Here is a 16088-nt window from a genome sequence, read left to right on the forward strand (position 1 = left end):
TTATCTCTGTCAGATCACCCACAGCCTCCTTCACTACAGAGAAAGAACAAAGCCGGCCTAGCTACTTTTTCCCCATAATTAAAATCCTCCTTCTTATTGTGTGGCAACCAGAATATCACACAATATTCCAAGTTACAATAAAACCAGCATTTAAAAAAGTTGAAATATAATGTCCCAAATTTTATGTTCTATGCCCCAATGTATAAAAGCAGGCCACGTGACCTTTTTAACACCTTCAGGTCACTTTCAGGGATCTATGGACTTGATCTCCAAGGTCACTTTGTTCATCAACATTCCTTAATATGCTACTATTTAGTTTAGCTTATTATTGTCACATGTACAGTGGTTGCACGCTATCTAGTCAAAGAAAATACTATAGATAATTTGCCATGTGCCTTTTTTAAATCACCTTTCCACCAGTGTTGTCACTTTCAAGGCACTATGGACTTGAACCCAAAGGTCACACTGTTCATCAAGATTCCTTAGTGTGCTACAATTTACTGTATATGTCCTACTCGAACAATTTTCCATCTGATCCATATCCTGCTGTAGCTTTGGAAAACCTTGTTCATCATCCACCACTTACTAATCACGTCTCCTTCATTCACATGGCGTTTTTAAATGTTTGGGAAGTCAAATCAGGATAGAACTTTCAATGAATGTTAGGGCCCTGGAGTGTTGTAGAGCAGAGGGATCTAGGAGTACAAATACATAGATCCCTGAAAGTGGCATCGCACGTAGATAGGGTGGTAAAGAAAGCTTTTAGCACATTGACCTTCATAAGTCAGGAATTGTATTAAAGTTGAGACATTATGTTACAGTTGTACAAGATGTTGATGAGGCTGCACTTGGAATATTTCGTTCAGTTTTGGTCACCCTGCAATAGCAAAGACTTGGTAAAGTACAAAAATGTGCAGAAATTTACAAGGATGTTGCCAGCGCTCAAGGACCTGAACGATAGGAAGAGGTTGGGCAGGCTAGAACTTTATACTTCGGAATGCAGGAGGCTGAGGGGTGACCGTAAAAAATCATGGAGGAAATAGATAGGGTGAATGCACCGAATCATTTTCTCAGGGTAGGGAAATTTAAGAACTAGAGAGCAGAGGTGAGAGGGCAAAAATTAATAGGAACCTTGCAAACAAGGATCTCAACCCCAATCCCTGTGGTACTCTACTGGTCAGACTTCCAATTGGAAAAGCAACTTTCCACCACTACCCTCTGCCTCCCAACATTAAAACAGTTTTGGATCAAATGAGATAACTCACTTGGATTCCACATGCCTTAGCCTGCTGCAGCAGACTACTCTGTGACACCTTGTCAAAAGCCTTACTGAAATTCAGGCAACCAACACATTCAGCCCTGATTTCATTCCACCCAGTTATCTCCTCAGAAAAATCAATCAAATTAGTGAGACAGGATTTACCCCGCCCAAAGTCATGCCAACTATCCCTGATCAGCCGGTGCTTTTCCAAATGTACATAAATCCTATTCCTTAGAATGTTCTCCAATAATTTACCTACCGCTGACATACGGCTTACTGGCCTGTAGTTATCTAGCTTATACCTGCTGCCTTTCTTAAATGAACTATCCTCCAGTCTTCTGGCACCTCACATGTGGCTAACAAAAATGTGAATGTGAACATGATTAGATTGCCAGGATTTGTCAATAATTCCATTGGCTGTCTCTCATGCACATTCTGCAAGGGTAGAAGATGAACTAAGTGGACCATAATCGTTAAATTAGGCCATTTTGAACGGAGATGAGGAAAAACCTTTTCAGTCAGAGAGTTGTAAATCTGTGGAATTCTTTGCCTCAGAAGGCAGTGGAGGCCAATTCTCTGAATGCTTTCAAGAGAGAGCTAGATAGAGCTCTTAAGGATAGCGGAGTCAGGGGGTATGGGGAGAAGGCAGGAATGGGGTACTGATTGAGAACGATCAGCCATGATCACATTGAATGGTGGTGCTGGCTCGAAGGGTCGAATGGCCTACTCCTGCACCTATTGTCTATTGTCTATAAAAGAGAGCCACACCTCACAGTGCCAAAGAGCGGCATTTTCTGTGGCATGCAATTTTCCTCTCAGTGCTTTTATTTCCTCCCACAACACAAAGCCATGGGTTGGTAGGTTAATTAGCCACTGTGAATTGCTCATATGTAGGTGAGCAATAGAACTTTGGGTCGGTTGATAGGAATGTGGGTAGGATTTTAAATACGAGATTAGCGTAGACGGATGACGTTGGTGTAGACTGAAAGTTCTGTTTCCGTGCTACACCTCTACAAGACTTTGAGACCTTTACGTTTTTACTGGCCAACCCGATTTCTTTATATTTCTCTATAACTTGCTTTTTTTTCAAACTTTTCAGTTCTGATGAAATGCCATCAGCCAGAAAAGTTGACTACTTTTTTAGGTTGTCTTTTTCTGCATTCTATGTTTCCGTATCGGACTGGAAGTGAAATGGGTGGGTCATTGGGGGAGATCATAGAGGAAATGTGGACAGAAACATTTTTGGCATTTCCCTTTTGCTTCTGATAAAGAAAAGGGACAGGAACACAATAAAAAGATAAGAAAGTACAAACCGATTTGTCACGAGACACCTTTTTGTAGACAACGTGCTTTTTGGAATTCTTGCCGTCAGCACTCATTCTTTCTACAATGGGTGGTCAATTGTTGCAGGATCTGGGTTGTTGAGGAGACAAAATAAAGAGAGTTGCTCGACTGAACGTATCAAAGTACTGTATTTCATGAATAATAATGAAGTGCCCGGCTAGCTCAGTCGGTAGAGTGCGCGACCCATAATCCCAAGGTCATTGGTTCGAGCCGCACGTTGGGTGAGAAATATTTGGGCGACACAATGGCGTAGCGGTAGAGCTATTACCTTACAGCGCCAGAGACCCAGGTTCAATCCTGATTACAGGTGCTTGGCTGCACAGAGTTTGTACATGACCTGGGTGGGTTTTCAGCGAGATTTTCGTTTTCCACCCGCAATCCAAAGATGTACAGGTTTGTAGGTTAATTGGCTTGGTACAAATGTATCAATGTTAAAAAATTGTCCCTTGTGTGTGCAGGATAGTGTTAATGTGTGGGGACTGCTGGTCGGTGCGGACTCGGTGACCCAAAGGGCCTGTTTCTGCGCTGGATCTCTAAACTAAACTCAATCCAAGTAAGTCTGCACTGTATCTCTAAACTAAACTAAACTAAAGAAATGATATAATCAATTAACAGGAGACCACACATGAGGCAATGATTATCCCCCAAAAAGATTTCAGAAACAAATGAGTCTTTGTATCCAGGTATATTTATCGCAGGCAGCTATGTATATACTTACATTTACCGCTTAATCTTGGCACGTCATGTCACTATGAGTTATAAAAGGTCAAACAACATCCTTTCACACTCCAGGATTGAATGACACAAAAACTGGCCTCTTACAATCTGGGAGTGGGTAATACCTGGGTCACACACTGTCCTGACACATTCTGGGACTGGGTGATACAATGGGTCAGAGACTATCCATGTGGATATTGATGATTAACGGTGAAATATTAATGCAAAAGATTGTGTTAATTTAAAACAAGTGGAGTAACCAACATAAAGTTAACACACATAATTACTGTTGAAAAAAGAGAAAGATACAGAAGCTAAAATTTTGAGTGCATCAAAGAACAAAAAGACTGGGAACAAAAAGACTTTAGGAGGAGGCAGGCCATGTTAAAGAAACAATTGCTTTAGAATACAAATACAAAAACGTTTTGCAAAATCTTAAAAAATTATTGAATAGGCCCCAGCTCAAATTCTATCACCAATTTTAGGCACTTGAATTTAAAAGGTGCGGAGATTTATTAGAAAGTCACCAGGGTTCGGAACCTTTAGGTGCCAAGAAACTGAAGAGAAGTTATTGCTCAGAAGAGAATTAAAAATTGGTTAAATTGCATTATTCAAAACTTTGAGAGCATGAATAATTGCAGTAGCAGGGTGGTCAATAATCAGAGAATGGATATTTATGCTGGGTAGGGAGATATAGCATGGAAATAGGCCCTTCAGCCCACTGAGTCCACACCAATTATCGATTTACCAAAGTTCTTTGTTATCCCACTTTCTCATCCGCTCTCTACAAACAAGGGATCATTTACAGAGGCCAATTAACCTACAAACCTGCATGTCTTTGGGATGTGGGAGCAAACTCGAGCAGCTGGAGGAAACCCACACAACCGCAGGGAGAACATGCACAGTGGTGCAGTTGGTAGAGCTGCTGTCTCTCAGCACCAGACACCCGGGTTCGATCCTGACCTCGGGTACTGTTTGTGATTACTGAATAAACTGGATGTAACATGCAGAAGCAATTTTTGTGCATCTCATTGGGACATGGAATTCACTTTGTGAATGGGTGTTGGAACCAAATTCAGTAACTTTCAAGAAGGAATTAGATAAAAGTTCGAGAAGAATAGGTAGGCAGAGCTATGGGATTAAGCAGGGAGATTAGACTAACTAGATGGTTCTTTCAAAGAACTGCTGCAGGCACGATGGACTCTATGGGCGTCTGCTACACTGGATCACAATATGACTGTGCATAATGGTGCTGAATCAGAACTAGAATGTTATTAGTTGGTGAATAACATTCCTGCATTGGAATTGGACACTAACATTAATTTAGATAATATTATCGCATTAGGACATGCTATCATTCGCAATCACAGTGCTAAATTAGAATTAGCAGCGTGGATGAGTGAGAAAGGTCTCTTGGATCTAGAATAACTGAACTAGATGAGAGCTAGAGGCTTTTACTGGGTGAATATGGATGCTGCAATAGAATCAGCCACTTTTACTAACAGAATAATTGCAGTAGTAATTAAATCCAAATACTGTTTTTGGTTCCAAATGCACAATTGTTAGCATTATAGAAACACATGGATTGATGTTACCAAGAGCGAAAGACAGGTCCATTGGGACCTTTTCCCAAGACTATTTTCTTCCCGGTAATAATAATAAATTAGACAATAATAAAGCAATTATGCAATGGGAACTCTGTGTACCTGAAGGAGCCACAGGACAGTTATAGATAATTGCTATTCCACACCCTTCAGCGTTTCCTGGAATGTTCCCTCGGTTAAGAACTTTTCTTAGCCTGTTCTCACTCCAAGTAGGAAGTCTTCCTCTCACGATTGTGTCAGCCAATACTGGTACATGCGCGTGGAGAACTGGAATTATTTATAGACAGTCAACTTAGTGAGTTCATCCTTAAGCTGTTGAGGGAAGGTTCACATGTCTCATTTACGTAATGAAGCTCAGAAATCCTGTGAGACCTAATAAACCTCTGCTGACCAGCAGACTGAGCAGATTATAGGGTGCATTGTCAGCACAGCAGATTCGTATCAAGGTTAATAAATCTGGTAGTAAATCTTTTAATAACCACATATAATCCATTGACACCTTCAAGAAATAAACAACGTCATGCGTAATAGTGTATGTATATATTATGAGGATATTAACCATTTCCATCTGTCAAACCCACTCAATTAAATGCCTCTGGTTGGAAGTTACCAAACTGACTGGATTGTCAATGAAGAACAATCCTGCTGGAGGAACTAAGTGAGTCAGACAGCATCTGTGGAGAGAAATGGATAAACTACTGGCTAGTTGTGGGTCTCACAACTCTTGCATTGGAAGCTATCAACTCAGTTAAAAAAGGATGTTAAGACTAAGAATATCTGGTCGACAGAGATGCTGAAGATCACAAATGCTGGTGAATTGAGTAAAAAATGGTGTTGGAGAAACTCGGTGGGTTAAAACTAAGTTTTGGTTAGACCCAAAACAACATCAGTCCATTTTCATCCACAAATTAATGAATGAATTAACTCATTAATTAATACTTTATTGTCACATGTGACAAGCCACAGTGAAATTCTTTGCTTGCATACCCAAGGAATGCAAATAGTCGCCCATAAAGAGCGCTGACAAAGTTAGAGTATCCATGCCAGGTTCCCTATGCTGGGGCCCCCATTGTTCCTTCCCTGACCCCTGACCCCTGGCCTGCCGCGTTTCTCCAATACTGCTTTTTACTCAAGATTTCAGCATTTGTAATCTCTTGGTACCCAAGTGACTTTTATTTAAAGTCTGATCGCAAAAAGTAATTTGTTATCTTGTGCATCCATGGGACATGTGCAAAAGGTTGAGCTGGGTCCTCGGTCTGAATAACACGTGTGCAGTAGCTAGTGCAGTGCACAGGAATGCTAGTTGGCATAAATTTGTAACTGACATTACTTGCATGACTTTGAACCATTGAATAAGGCTTGTCGGGAATACTGGAACAAGTCTTAATTGTGAACTGAAACCCACTCCAGTATGGTTTCAAACGCTCATTGTTATCTGAGCCACTGCTGAGAAGTTCAGCAAAGAAGATGGCAATCATTACATCCCCGGCCACCTATCCTTCCCACCCCATTACTCCCGGTTCTGTCCTGCCCAATTATTTATTTCTTAACTAATGTGGACCTTAACTAATGTTCACCTTCTCTCTCTGCTCCACTCCGCAATTTTCATTCCGCAAGTGGTTGAGGAGAACTGTGATCATGCACCTTATTCAAGAAAGGACCATTCTATTAGACATGATATCTGGGGCCTTGTGCTTATGAAAATAATTTTACTCACATACTAGCTGTTTTATAAAACTAATTCCCCACAATCTTAAAGAGCAAATTCCCACACAAAGGTAATCTGTTTTCAACTCAGCCCAGCAGTTGAAGCTAAGAATATCTCAGTAATCCCACCTGCCTGACTCATCAGCCGCCACATTCCTGGTTCATCACTAATGAGAACAGGGAGCACTGAGACTTGCAAACAATTGTCCTTCAATGGACATGGAGCTAAGGAGATGGAAGTGCAAAGTTTGTCATTTATTAGTTCTCTACCATACTCAGTGCCCGTGAACTTTCACTGCTCGTTCATCCTTCCCATATTGAAATCAAGGCTTGCTTTTCTATCAGCAGCTCCCAACTTGTTTTCAGTGACCGCCAGGTACATGAATAGCTTCTCCCCAACAACCTTGAACTCTTGAACACTACACACCGCTAATCTCAACTACGAACCTCTATGGGCTATCTTTGGTTATACTATGAACTGAGTTTTTTTGCACTAGCATTGTGGTTATTAATTTATTGTACATTTGTTTATTATGTATTGTCTGTGTACTGTACTTACAGGCCTGTTATGTTTTGCAAGTAAGAATTTCACTGTTGTTATCAGGTACATAACAATAAAATACTCTTGAGTTGAGCCAATTACAACTTTGTGTTTATTTCCTCATCATTTTTGAACCCTGATATCATACTGCACTATTAATATTTGAATGTTTCTTTGTTATGCTTTTTGTTATATATATGTATACTGAACTTTTTTTGTTTATGGTGTTTATAAATTATTATGTTCATTGGTTGTGCTGCTGCAGGTAAGAATTTCAGGACGTTCCATTTCAGGACGTACGACAATAAAACACTTGACCCTTGCCATGGAATGGGTATATTCTAACAGTACATGGTCAGTATGAGCTAGAGTAGAGCTCGGGCGGCCGGAGCTGCAAGGGAGCAGCACTCAGGCGGAGGGCAGCGACAGAGACAGAGACGCACAGAGAGAGCGGGCAGACAGGCTGGCAGGAGCCTGAGGGTGCCCGCGGCCGTCTCTTCCACAGCCCGCTAGGCAGATACAATTTTGGAACACAATACACAGGGGAAAATTAAAGTGGAAATAAGAGTATTGATTGTTGGGCATCAGAATCTATAGTGCGTTATTCTGCTGCATCTTCGGCCAGGAGGCTGAGGCCAAGCCAAAAGTTGGAGAGGGTGAGACGCTATCAGGAAATGACATAAGCTGAGTCAGTGTGATGTTTGCAGGATGTGGGAGGTCAGGGACACTGTTGGTGCCTCTGGCTGCTACAAATGTGGTCAGTGCGTCCAGGTTCAGCTCCTGGGGAACTGGAGAGCCAACTGGATGACCTCAGGATCATCCGAGAAAGTGAGATGTTCTTGGACGAGACCTTCAGCAACATTGTTACACTGAAGGTACCGGAGGAGAGAAGGCAGGTGACCGTGAGGAAGGGAAGGAAGCTTGGAGTACAGGAGACCCCGGGGGATGAAACTCCTTGAAAACAGGTTCACCTTCTCGGAAGCTGTCAGGACAAAGGACACTGCCAGTCTGAGCGGTGGACAAGTCTGCGAGGCAAAACGTGGCGCTGAGGCAAAGCCGAAGAGACAGACGTCAGGCAGAGCCGTGGTAGTAGGGGACTCCATCGTGAGAGGTACAGACGAGTGTCTGCAGCAAACAAGCTTGAAACTCAGTTAGAGATAGGTAGATATGACATTGTGGGGATTACAGAGACGTGGCTGCAGAAGGATCAGGACTGGGAAGTGAATATTCAGGGTTATACGTCCTATAGAAAGGACACGCAGGTGGGCAGAGGAGGTGGGGTAGCCCTGTTGGTGAGGGATGAAATTCAGTCCCTTGCGAGAGGTGACAGAGACTGACGATGTAGAGTCACTGTGGATAGAGTTGAGGAATGGTAAAGGTAAGAACACACTAATGGGAGTTATGTACAGACCCCCAAACAGTAGCCCGGATATAGGGTGCAAGTTGCAGCAAGAGTTAATACTGGCATGTAACAAACGTAATGCCACTGTGGTTACAGGGGATTTCAATATGCAGGTAAACTGGGAAAATCAGGTTGGTTCTGGACCCCAAGAAAGAGGGTTTGTAGAGTGCCCCCGAGATGGATTCTTAGAGCAGCTTGTACTAGAGCCTACCAGAGAGAAGGCAATTCTGGATTTAGTATTGTCCAATGAATCAAGGTAAAGGAACTGCTTGGAGGTAGTGACCATAATATGAGGTAGTGACCATAATATGATTAGTTTTAATCTGCAATTTGAGAGGGAGAAGGTTAAACCAGGAATGTCAGTGCTGTAGTTAACAAAGGGGACTATGAAGGCATGAGAGAGGAGCTGGCCAAGGTCGAATGGAAAAGGACCCTAGCAGGAATGACGGTAGAACAGCAATGGCAGGAATTTCTGGGCATAATCCAGAAGATGCAGGATCATTTCATTCCAAAGAGGAAGAAAGATTCTAAAGGGAGTAAGAGGCAACAGTGGCTGACAAGGGAAGTTAGAGATGGAATAAAACTACAAGAAAAGATGTATAAGATAGCAAAGAGTAGCGGGAAGCCAGAGGATTGGGAAACTTTCAAAGGACAACAGAAGGTAGCATAAAGGGCTATATGGGCTGAAAAGATGAGGTACAAAGCAAAGCTGGCCAAGAATATAAAGAAGGACAGTAAAAGCTTCTTTAGGTATGTTAAGAGAAAAAGATTAGTAAAGACAAATGTGAGTCCCTTGAAGGCAGAAACGGGTGAAATTATTATGGGGAACAAGGAAATGGCGGAAGAGTTGAACAGGTACTTTGGATCTGTCTTCACTAAGGATGACACAATCTCCCAGATGTACTAGAGGACGGAGGATCTAGGGAGACAAAAGAACTGAAAGAAATTTGCATTAGGCGAGAAATAGTATTGGGTAAACCGATGGGACTGAAGGCTGATAAATTCCTAGGGCCTGATGGACTGCATCCCAAGGTACTCAAGGAGGTGGCTCTAGAAATTGTGGATACATTGGTGATCATTTTCCAATGTTCAATCGATTCAGAATCAGTTCCTGTGGATTGGAGGGTAGCTAATGTTATCCCACTCAAATCCTCTCGTTATGACCAATACGCCATTAAGATTATTTATCTAACCAACACAATCAAATAACAACTTCTAGATGGGGCCTTTCACAACCTCAGGACTTCCTAATAGAGTGAAATCACTATTTTAATATTAAGAAAAATGTAAATTCATAGATACTTGAACAGTGACCAAAGATTGGCAGGTAGCAGGTGTAACTCCACTGTTTAAAAAGAGGAAACAAGATAACAGAACAACAGTCACCTAATCAAACGTCAATGGGAGGGGAAAAGGTGTCATTTATTTTTAGGAAGTAGTAACCAGACGTGTAGAAAATAACAACAGCATTGGCAGAGGGTTGCTTATGGATAGGACAGATTTGAGGGATATGGGCCAAACGCAGGCAGGTGGGACAAGTGTAAATGGGGCATATTGGCTGGTGTGGGCAAGTTGGGCTGAAGGGCCTGTTTCCATGCTGTAAGACTCTGACTCTAATCTGGTTTTATGAAAGGGAAAACTTTTGACAAATCTTTCAGTTTTTGAAGGTTACAATTGGTAGTTATCAGTTAAATGATCTGTGTAGTGCTGACCCAAAATGTCACCCACCCTTTTTCTCCAGAGATGCTGCCTGACCGGCTGAGTTACTCCAGCACTTTGTGTCTATCTTTGGTATAAACCAGCGTCTGCAGTTCCTTTCTACACAAGTTTTGAAATTCATTCCCAAATCTATCCTCAAATTTTTAAAGCACTGCCATCAACAGGCTTAATAGCTGGAGAGTTGGCCAGTCTCTTATTGGGTGACAAGAATTGCATTGCCACTATATGGCACTAAGTTTTTCTTGAAGCACAGATTAAATAAAAATGCTCAAAATAAACAGTTCATGGAAATTTGTGGGCAAGAAACAGTTCATGTCTCGGATTCAATGACACTTCATCAAAACCTACTGAGTATTTCCAGCATCTGAAGTTGGTTTTCAATTATTTGTCTAGTGTACCTGGTTTAGCAAAAGCCTCAGTGAGGCCAATACCCATCACCTAACAATATAATGTTCCACGCAGACTTTAGGAACTTTAAAGAACTCCTGAAAGCATCTTACAGTTTTAAAAATCATAGCACTGTAAAAAGCCAAATAGCAGCTAACCTGAAAGAACCTGATAATAGACTTGGTTACAGTGGTGAAGAGATGTTTTGCTGGGGGGCTTTCCCTACTCTCCACACCTCTGGATGGCGTTAGTTGCACATTAATATAAAATCGTGCAGAATTCAGACCACAAAGTATATTGATGCATCAGATGTCACTTTGAATCAAATTGAGTTTTTGAAAATCATAATTTATGGAGATGAATTTTGTAGCTACACTTGTCATTCACTAGGTAACTGCAATTTGCCACCACCCTACTTTGCTCTGAGGATACCATTGTTATCTCAGTAAAGACAAATGCAATGTGAACGAAAGTGAGAAAGTGATAGATCAGCCATGATTTAATGGCAGAGTAGACACGATGGGCCAAATGGCCCAATTCTGCTCCTATGGCTTATGAACTCATTTGCATTGCAGAGCAGCTCAGACGATCAACACATTTATAACAATTTAACAGACACAATCTGCAGGCGAAAACATTGACTGAAATTACAGTACCGATGTGGCAATTCAGAATTTGACACAGGCACATTATTTAAAATTAAATTTTATTAAAAAAACATTTGTAATGATTTACAGAGCAAATTGGTGGGATTACATGAGATTCAGTCATGAGCGAGCTAAATCTCAGCCAAACAACTATGTTGTTATGCTGTGCTCTTCAGAACAAAAATATAAAGTGCAAATAAGACTCTGGAGAGCACTCTTAAAGCATTGATACAAATGAGGTAATTGGAACATGCCACTTAACGAGATGCACACACATAGACCAAAGATCAGACCCTGGTATTGTTGCTCTCTAGACAAGAACAGATACGCAACTTCATCTACAATCAGTGCAACATTTTTTATGAATACAGGCAACCCCTGCTTTATGGAGACGTGGGGGGATTGTATTTCCAGAAATCAGGCTTTCCGTAACACAAAGCTGCGTCATCTGTTCAAATTATCAAGAAACGTGCTGGAAAAGTGTTGATATATTTACTACCCCCTGCTCCCCCCTCACATGAAATCGGTGAGAGTACATTTTATTCTGTATCTCAAATATTTTGATGGTGATTTGCAAATTCTGCAAGGATGAATTTTGGTTAACCGAATGGCCGTAATGTGGGGGGCGTTTGCTGCACATTTGGTAGAACTATACACTCCAAGCAAGGTGTAGATCTGCAGACTCAGCTAAGGCAGGAGACACTTGTCCGCTCTCTTCCCAATTCCAAATGGCTTAGGTTCGCTGAACAATGAACAGCAACAAATGAAACTCTTCCCATAGCAAATACAGGTGCTCAACATCGGAACATCGCATCTACAGCTGTGAAGGAAGAGTATGAAGCCTTGATCTTCAGAGCGTGCACTGTCTACCAGCCCCACCCTTAAATCTACTTTCAACAAGAGTGGATTTTGTTTGGAATGCAATGATGGAACTACCAAGTGGACTCCAATATGGTTTGATATGAGCAATTTTACACATGGTCAACAACCAAGGACTCAACACTCTTCAGCACTGCTGAAGTTCAACGATGAACAGTGATGAAAGGTCAGATATTCCTTGAGAACAATATACGGAGACACTGTTATTGGTTTTATTTTGATTCATCGCTTTCCGTAGAAAGTCAAGGAACAGAGCAGTGGCTTAACTACTGGCCTTTATCAATCTGAACGCACAAACAGTCCTTTTCGTGGTGCAGGTGGACCACTCAGGTGGTGCCTGAGGTCAAGATAGGACATGCATGAACTGATGGAAACGTATTCTAGATCTTGCCATGTGTGCACTCAGCAAGAATCAGATTCAGAGTAAAAGTACCCCAGCAATAAGCATTCCTCCATTAGGTACCACAAATGGCCTTTTCGCTTTTTCTCGTAAATCATTCCAAAATTACATGCAACTTGGGTTAAATGTAAGTTAACAAACACATCAGCTACATGGGTCACAGAGTAAACCTGTAGAGTAAATATTTTGCCATCAAGTACTCCTGGATTAGGTGAAGCACAGATTAGATATGAGCAAATTGAGACGCCAAGAACTTCAAGGCAGAGAAGATTTTCCCTTGCCTCACTACTTGGACTGACCGCCAATTTGGTGCACATTATTGGAAGTGGTCTTGCAGCTACCCAAGGACAACAGTGGGAGCTTCTTTCCATTCAGGGCACACGAAACTCACTCTCATTACAGGGTCAGAACTAAATTTGAACTTAGATCTCAGCCGGTTCCTTCTCAACAGATTGCAATTTCCTTTTCAGCATCATTCTCGCTATAGATCCTCTATCACAACAAATCCGTTTGCGATTTCTCTCACATACCAATTGATTTGCTGCATTGGTGCAATTTTCTTTTCACTCATCATTGAGCAACTTTATAAAACCACAATATATAATTGCAATAATCTTTTTAAAAGTGAAAACAATGTTTGGTAATTTAACATGTGGTTGGCTCCTCCTCAGTTTGGCAAAAGCTCTTACAAGACCTGGTACTAGAATAAGGTCAGTATTTCAATATAAGCTTGGATCACACCATGAGTCACATGAAGAAATAATAAATGCATGCTGCTGAACTTTCTTGCCCAGTATCTAGCTCATATGAAATGTGTGGACAATGTAGAAATGATATGCAGTTGGAATACTGCTGTCCAAATACAATAATCAGGCACACTTGAATTCTAATTAACACTCAAACATACTTTTAAGTCACTTTCTTACACATGTTACACTTAATATAACAACTTTTCCAGCTGTCCCAGTGCTTTGTGGATGTGTGCGGGGACCAGGCCGCTGTATGTTGAGGGGACAATTGGAACCCCGGGTCTTAGAGTTGAAGCAAGCACTGGAACCTGCACCACAGTGTATTTAATGAACATGGACATCAAGGCCTAATGTGCTGAAGCAGGCGTGGGCACCATCACCCAGTGAGATGTCAAACCATCCAGATTTCCAAGCACTTGGATGGTGGATTGCTATGGTTTCACTGAAAATTAAACCAACAGCCTTCTGAAATTATTAGTGTCTGCTGGGTGTGGACCCGTCACCTCCTGGTGACTTGATCAAATGCTCAATCTAGAAATGTGCTTAGATGGTATTGACAGAACATGCGGCATGAGCATGTGGTGTTGGTTGGGGGGGTGAGTGAGGTGTGCATCACGAGGTAGATGCTTCCATTCAATATTTCCCACGCAACCAACACACATAGACATACTTTCCAGTGTGAGTCACAATGTAATGGCCATTTTCAGTATGCCTGGCTACTTTAATGTTTACCTAGCACAGGAGAGTTGATGCCAATTTTAACTCTCCAAGCTCTTCTCTCAATCATCAGATAGAGAATACAGACAAAAAACCTGTCTTATGGATTCAACTGTATCATGTCACATGACACAAATGGTGGCATGCTGCCTCTATAGGAGATACATGGAACAAGAAGCTGGACAATGCTTGACTGGGTCTAGAAATACTTACTTTAAAGTGCAAAGTTTGGAAGCTAGTCCTCTGAAATAAAGTCTGCAAACTAGCTTGATCATAGAAACTGAGTTGTCGAAAATAAAATGCAAGGAACAAGTGACCGTTGAGGATAAGTCATGGAAGGTTGGGAGCATGAGTAAAGAGGGGTAAATAGCAAGACTTGACTGGTGGATTGCTAAAACTGAGGAGAAACCGTGCAGTTCTGCTGATCGTGCAAATGTGGCCAGATTACCCATTAATGGAGAGTAATAACTGGAAGTTTTTCCCCTTGGACGCCAGCACTATGGGAGTGTAATCACATGATTCACAGCAGCAACCCACCACTAGCTGAGAGTAATTGGGAACAAGCAATAATTTCAGTGCAATTAAGCTACAAATGCAGAAATTCCACATTTAAAGAACAAATAATTAAAAATTAACATCTGCCCTCAGTGGTAGGAAACCAAATTTCTCTTTCAGGGAAAGTTTCTCGCAATAATATAGTATATGGTGCATAACTCCTTCACAGTACAAGCAAACATCTTTCCTTGTCAATATAATGCAATAGCTATTCTTCACTTCAAACTATTTCACCAACAAAGCACAAGCCATCTGTAACTATATTTCACTTTCAGCACTTCCCATTCCAGAGTCTGCTGAAGAATTAAAATCAATATCTTTACTCAGGTTGGGGAATGATGGACACAATATATCAACAGATCCTGTGATTGATATGGTAGCAACAAAAAGGAAGCAGAGGGCTAGAAGGCAGCCAGGCACCTTCGGTGGAAAACCCAGGCCAAGTAGAGTGGCTTTGTGTCCTGAAGTTAATCACAGCAGCTGGTACGGCAAAAAGCCCTGTAGATATTACATAAAATGATTTACTCCAGCAGACAGAGAGCATGCTTCTTGTGAATGATTGTAAATGCAGAAGAGCCCACCATTGTCCAAATGCCTTGGCAGCAGCTCAGATATACAAGAGGGATGTTCTGCAAGGCTTACTCTGCCATACTATGTTCCAATTCCAAGCATGTCGTGGGCAATCTCCTCTGTGTAGCTAGAAGGTGCATTAAGTGCAAGGGCACTACTTGGCCGGCGTCTGGTGGTTTTCACTCAAATCCCTGACCAAAGTACCACACGACTGCCTTTGTCCACACTGATCACATGCTCCCCAGATGGCGACCATGATACTGCGTTTATAGAGGAGCTAGACGGAGAAAAACAAGCATGGAAAAACATGTTAGTTTTGATTTTGCATGTGCCTTTGCAACATGGTATGCTGGCCAGCATGACCTCCCACGATGTTTACCTAAACTCTGTTATTTTAATCTTTGCAATTGTTGGGCAAGGCTTCGCTAAATAAGTTCACTAAAGCTGATATTGGTGACACAGTTGCAAAGCGGCAAAGTTGCTGCCTTATAGCACCAGAATCCCAGGTTCGATCCGGACAATGGGTACTATCTGCACGTAATTTGTACGTTCTCCCTGTGACCATGTGGGGTTTCTCCAGGTGTCTCCCACATTCCAAAGACCTGCAGGTTTGTGGGTTAATTGGCTTCTGTAAATTGTCCTTAGTGTGCAGGATAGAATTATTGTACGGGCGATCATTGGTCGGCGTGGACTCCGTGCGCCGAAGGACCTATTTCCATGCTGCGTCTCTTATCTAAACTAACTACCCATTGCAAATATCAATAATTTTAATAGATCTGAAGAGGGAACTCAATAAAATGGCATGAACACTGTTTTAATCACCGATGGGAACCACCCAGAAACAAAGTTCCCCAACACCCGAGGATATAATCAGCATAATTAATGGGCA

The 16088-nt window shown here is 41.7% G+C and overlaps 2 protein-coding genes across 3 annotated transcripts in view; both read right to left on the reverse strand.

Annotated features, from left to right (window-relative positions):
• LOC144599075 (S-arrestin-like) overlaps window positions 1–5170 on the reverse strand; it is a 30106-nt gene extending 24936 nt beyond the window's left edge. Inside the window, exons 1-2 of the mRNA XM_078409797.1 lie at window positions 5029–5170; window positions 2575–2674 (exon numbers count right to left, since the gene is read on the reverse strand). Coding sequence (XP_078265923.1) covers window positions 2575–2640 — 66 coding nt within the window. The 5' untranslated portion in view covers window positions 2641–2674; window positions 5029–5170. The remainder of the gene's footprint in view (window positions 1–2574; window positions 2675–5028) is intronic.
• Window positions 5171–11408: 6238 nt separating this feature from the next.
• Window positions 11409–16088, reverse strand: part of atg16l1 (ATG16 autophagy related 16-like 1 (S. cerevisiae)) — a 34703-nt gene continuing 30023 nt past the window's right edge. For both annotated transcript variants that reach the window (XM_078410726.1, XM_078410725.1), the window contains one exon: window positions 11409–15476. In XM_078410726.1, coding sequence (XP_078266852.1) covers window positions 15383–15476 — 94 coding nt within the window. In that variant the 3' untranslated portion in view covers window positions 11409–15382. The remainder of the gene's footprint in view (window positions 15477–16088) is intronic.

This window comes from Rhinoraja longicauda, chromosome 13 (genome assembly GCF_053455715.1).
Source record: "Rhinoraja longicauda isolate Sanriku21f chromosome 13, sRhiLon1.1, whole genome shotgun sequence".
Classification (NCBI taxonomy): Eukaryota; Metazoa; Chordata; class Chondrichthyes; order Rajiformes; family Arhynchobatidae; genus Rhinoraja; species Rhinoraja longicauda.